Source organism: Penaeus chinensis, chromosome 2, assembly GCF_019202785.1.
Source record: "Penaeus chinensis breed Huanghai No. 1 chromosome 2, ASM1920278v2, whole genome shotgun sequence".
Taxonomy (NCBI): domain Eukaryota; kingdom Metazoa; phylum Arthropoda; class Malacostraca; order Decapoda; family Penaeidae; genus Penaeus; species Penaeus chinensis.
The window spans coordinates 21,175,369-21,178,394 of record NC_061820.1 but is presented as its reverse complement, the minus strand read 5'-3'; the positions used below and the strand labels follow the sequence as shown (position 1 = coordinate 21,178,394).

Sequence of the window (3,026 nt, the reverse complement as noted above, 5' to 3'; positions counted from 1 at the left end):
TACATGACTGGTCTATATCTCTTTATGGAGTGCTTGTGTGGGTGTGAGTTCCCACCATTAAAGCTGGGTGCTGTAGGTGAAGTGGAGTCATACAAGGGAGCCAGTGAGGCAATACAAGAACTGGGCAGTCCTTGTATTGCTGCTGCTTGACTGAGGTGCTTTGGAGTGTGATCTGTTGATGATCTTGTTGATGATCCCGACACTTCAGTAGTCAGTGAACTGGGAATGAAGAGAGTCAACGGTCCAATTAGTGAGCCTGATATATCTCTCTCTCTCTCTCTCTCTCTCTCTCTCTCTCTCTCTCTCTCTCTCTCTCTCTCTCTCTCTCTCTCTCTCTCTCTCTCTCTCTCTCAAGATTTTTACAAATATATCAGTGTAAGAAACACAACATAAGAGGAACGTATCGACTGATTAATGTCCTTATTGGTATCACCCTCAAAAAATATAATGTTTTAATCATATTGATCTCTTGACAAAACAGGTACCCACTGGTGTGGCATTTGCTGGTATAGGACTGAAGAGGTGTGTAACCTCTGTGTTAGCCCCTCACACAGGACGGGTCATAACTGCAGAATGTTCTCCTCACCACAGAAATGCTATCTTGTCTGCAGCTTCAGATAATGAAATTAGGCTTTACAGTCTCCTCCAGGTAAGGATGCTTGTAGTTTAAATATATGTAGGGGTGTGGGCATGTATGTGTGTGTTTGTGCATATGTGTATGGATGGCTGTAGGTGAGTTGCTGGTGTGGATGCAAAAGTTTGCATATGTTATAGTAATAAAACATGCTGGCAAGTCTTTGAAATAATGTATGTTCATTTTGAAGGCAGGACAACTGTAATGCAAAATGCAAATTTGTGTATATGTGCATGTAGTAATAAGCCCTGAATGCATTCCTTCTGCATATAGTTTCATATTTACACAGTTCATCTTTTCTTCAGCCCAACAAACCAGTAAGTGTGATATACAGTGAACAGAACATAAGTTGTGCACACTGGTCACTGTCCAGGCCATTGGTTGTTGCTGTGGGACTTATGACAGGCCAGGTTGTACTTTATGACTTTGGTCAGAAAAACTGCGAACCATTCCTCACTTTACCTGCTGCTGAGAAACCTTCTCCTATTACTACTACAGCTTTTAATAATAAGAAGTAAGTAGACAAATTTTTGGGAAAAAGTTATTATGTTGTATGAGTTAATTTATGAATTTTCCTTGTCTTTGCTAACTTTGGGCTGTTTCTAATTATATTCTTTATTTGTGAAGAATTTTATATTTCAGCCATGTAGCTCTGCAATTTCGTTAAAAAAAGTGTTTTTTTCTCTTTGTATTTCCTTTGTAAATTTTATTTGTTTTATTTTATCCATGCTTATGATTGTATCATAATTGTAAATTGTATTATTTACATTTTTTTAAAATAAAAAAATAATTTTAATTATATATTTGGACACGCTGTTGATTTATTTACTAATTGCCGTGTGTTTGTTTGTTAAAAGACCCTCAGTTGAAACAATCCAGTAATAATCCCTTTTCTTTCTTTCTAGCATGGCTCTAATTGCTGTAGGTGATCAGTTGGGGAGAGTCTCCTTATGGCAGCTACCCAACAGTGCAGTTTCTCCAACCTCAACTGAACTGTCCACTCTTTTTACACTTTTGGGCAATCTGACTGAGTAGTCTCTAGTCCCATGCACAACCAGGCTATATATAGAAAGAATGAAGTGAAAGCAATGCAGAATTAATGGATTGGCTATATTGAAGCTCTTAGGGGATATTTGATTAAAATCTGAAAAATGCAATTTTAGCATTTTTGTGAAATACCTCACCCTTCAAAAAAATTCCCCTAAGTTTGCCCCCTCCCCATTTTTGTGCGGGGTAAGTAACCTCATGACAGTTACCTATAAGTTTGCATATTCTCTTAGTGAAATGGACATAACATTGTTGTCACACCATATACCATATTATCAAAAACATTTTCCCATGGGTTTACACCAGGTTTTATAGGTGTAATAGTAAGCCTAGCTTTGGAAATAAATTATATTTTCTTAAGGGAACCATTCTCTTATTTTGGAGCTATTTTTAGGTCACCTAGGTTATACCATTACATATTTTTTTATTAATTCTTTTAACTAAGTTTAGAGGGCTATCTTTTTTGTTGTTGCTGTTGTTTTTTGGACACAACTTCAAAAACCACACCTTTTTATACTTGCCTATTGGTGATCATCTCAAAATGCAAATATTTTGAATCTTTATTTTTGAGTTTGCAAATGAGGAACTGACTGAGACAGTTCTGTGCCAGTGCTACAGAAATATCTTCTTAGTTCATCAGCTATGACTGTGGAGTCCCTTTCTTTCTATATTGACACTGGTCATATTTTGAATGTGTATCATTGCTCCAGTTGCCTTTATAATTATTATCCAAGATACTGTATTCATTTTCTTCTTTGATTGTGGTAAGTCAAGCAAACAGTGTCCAATGCAACAGGTATAGAAAAAGGTATAAACAAGAATGAATAAAAATCCATCTCTTGCATTGCGAATATATTCACTCTAATTTTCCATATATGTAGAGTAATTTGGAAAAATCACAGGTTGTGTTTGTTAAACACTTGCGGCACTTTTACAAGAAATAGACAATATTGAGAAAAGCAGCTCCTATCACACCTCTGTAATTATATGAGAAAGAAAATTGTACTTGACTCAGTTTGTTCAGAAGATAAATCAATAAAATTGCACCAAGTGAAATAAAGTGTAGTTTTGAGAAGCCAATCTCCAAAGTTTTTTTTTTTTTTTTCTTTTTTTTTTCCAAGTTTGATTATGGAAAATTAATAGGTTTAATTGAAAATTCTCTTTATGCCAGCATTTCCATGGCCTTAACTTTAATATCCATATCTTAAATATTGCCATTGCAGTAAGGGGACTTTTCCAACAACTGTTTTTTTGTTTTTTTCCTTTTTCCTTTTTCTTCATTTTCGTTGTGTAGTAGGCTTTCTTTTTCAGTAAGGGCTCTACAAATGAACAGTGAGCAGTCAAT

The 3,026-nt window shown here is 35.5% G+C and overlaps 1 protein-coding gene across 1 annotated transcript in view; it reads left to right on the top strand.

Moving 5' to 3' along the window:
• The window catches only part of LOC125034357 (cytoplasmic dynein 2 intermediate chain 2-like), a 19,670-nt gene extending 16,929 nt beyond the window's left edge, over positions 1 to 2,741 (top strand). The window contains exons 9-11 of the mRNA XM_047626156.1: positions 482 to 649; positions 940 to 1,148; positions 1,540 to 2,741. Of these exons, the coding sequence (XP_047482112.1) occupies positions 482 to 649; positions 940 to 1,148; positions 1,540 to 1,669 (507 nt within the window). The 3' untranslated portion in view covers positions 1,670 to 2,741. The remainder of the gene's footprint in view (positions 1 to 481; positions 650 to 939; positions 1,149 to 1,539) is intronic.
• Positions 2,742 to 3,026: the final 285 nt, after the last annotated feature.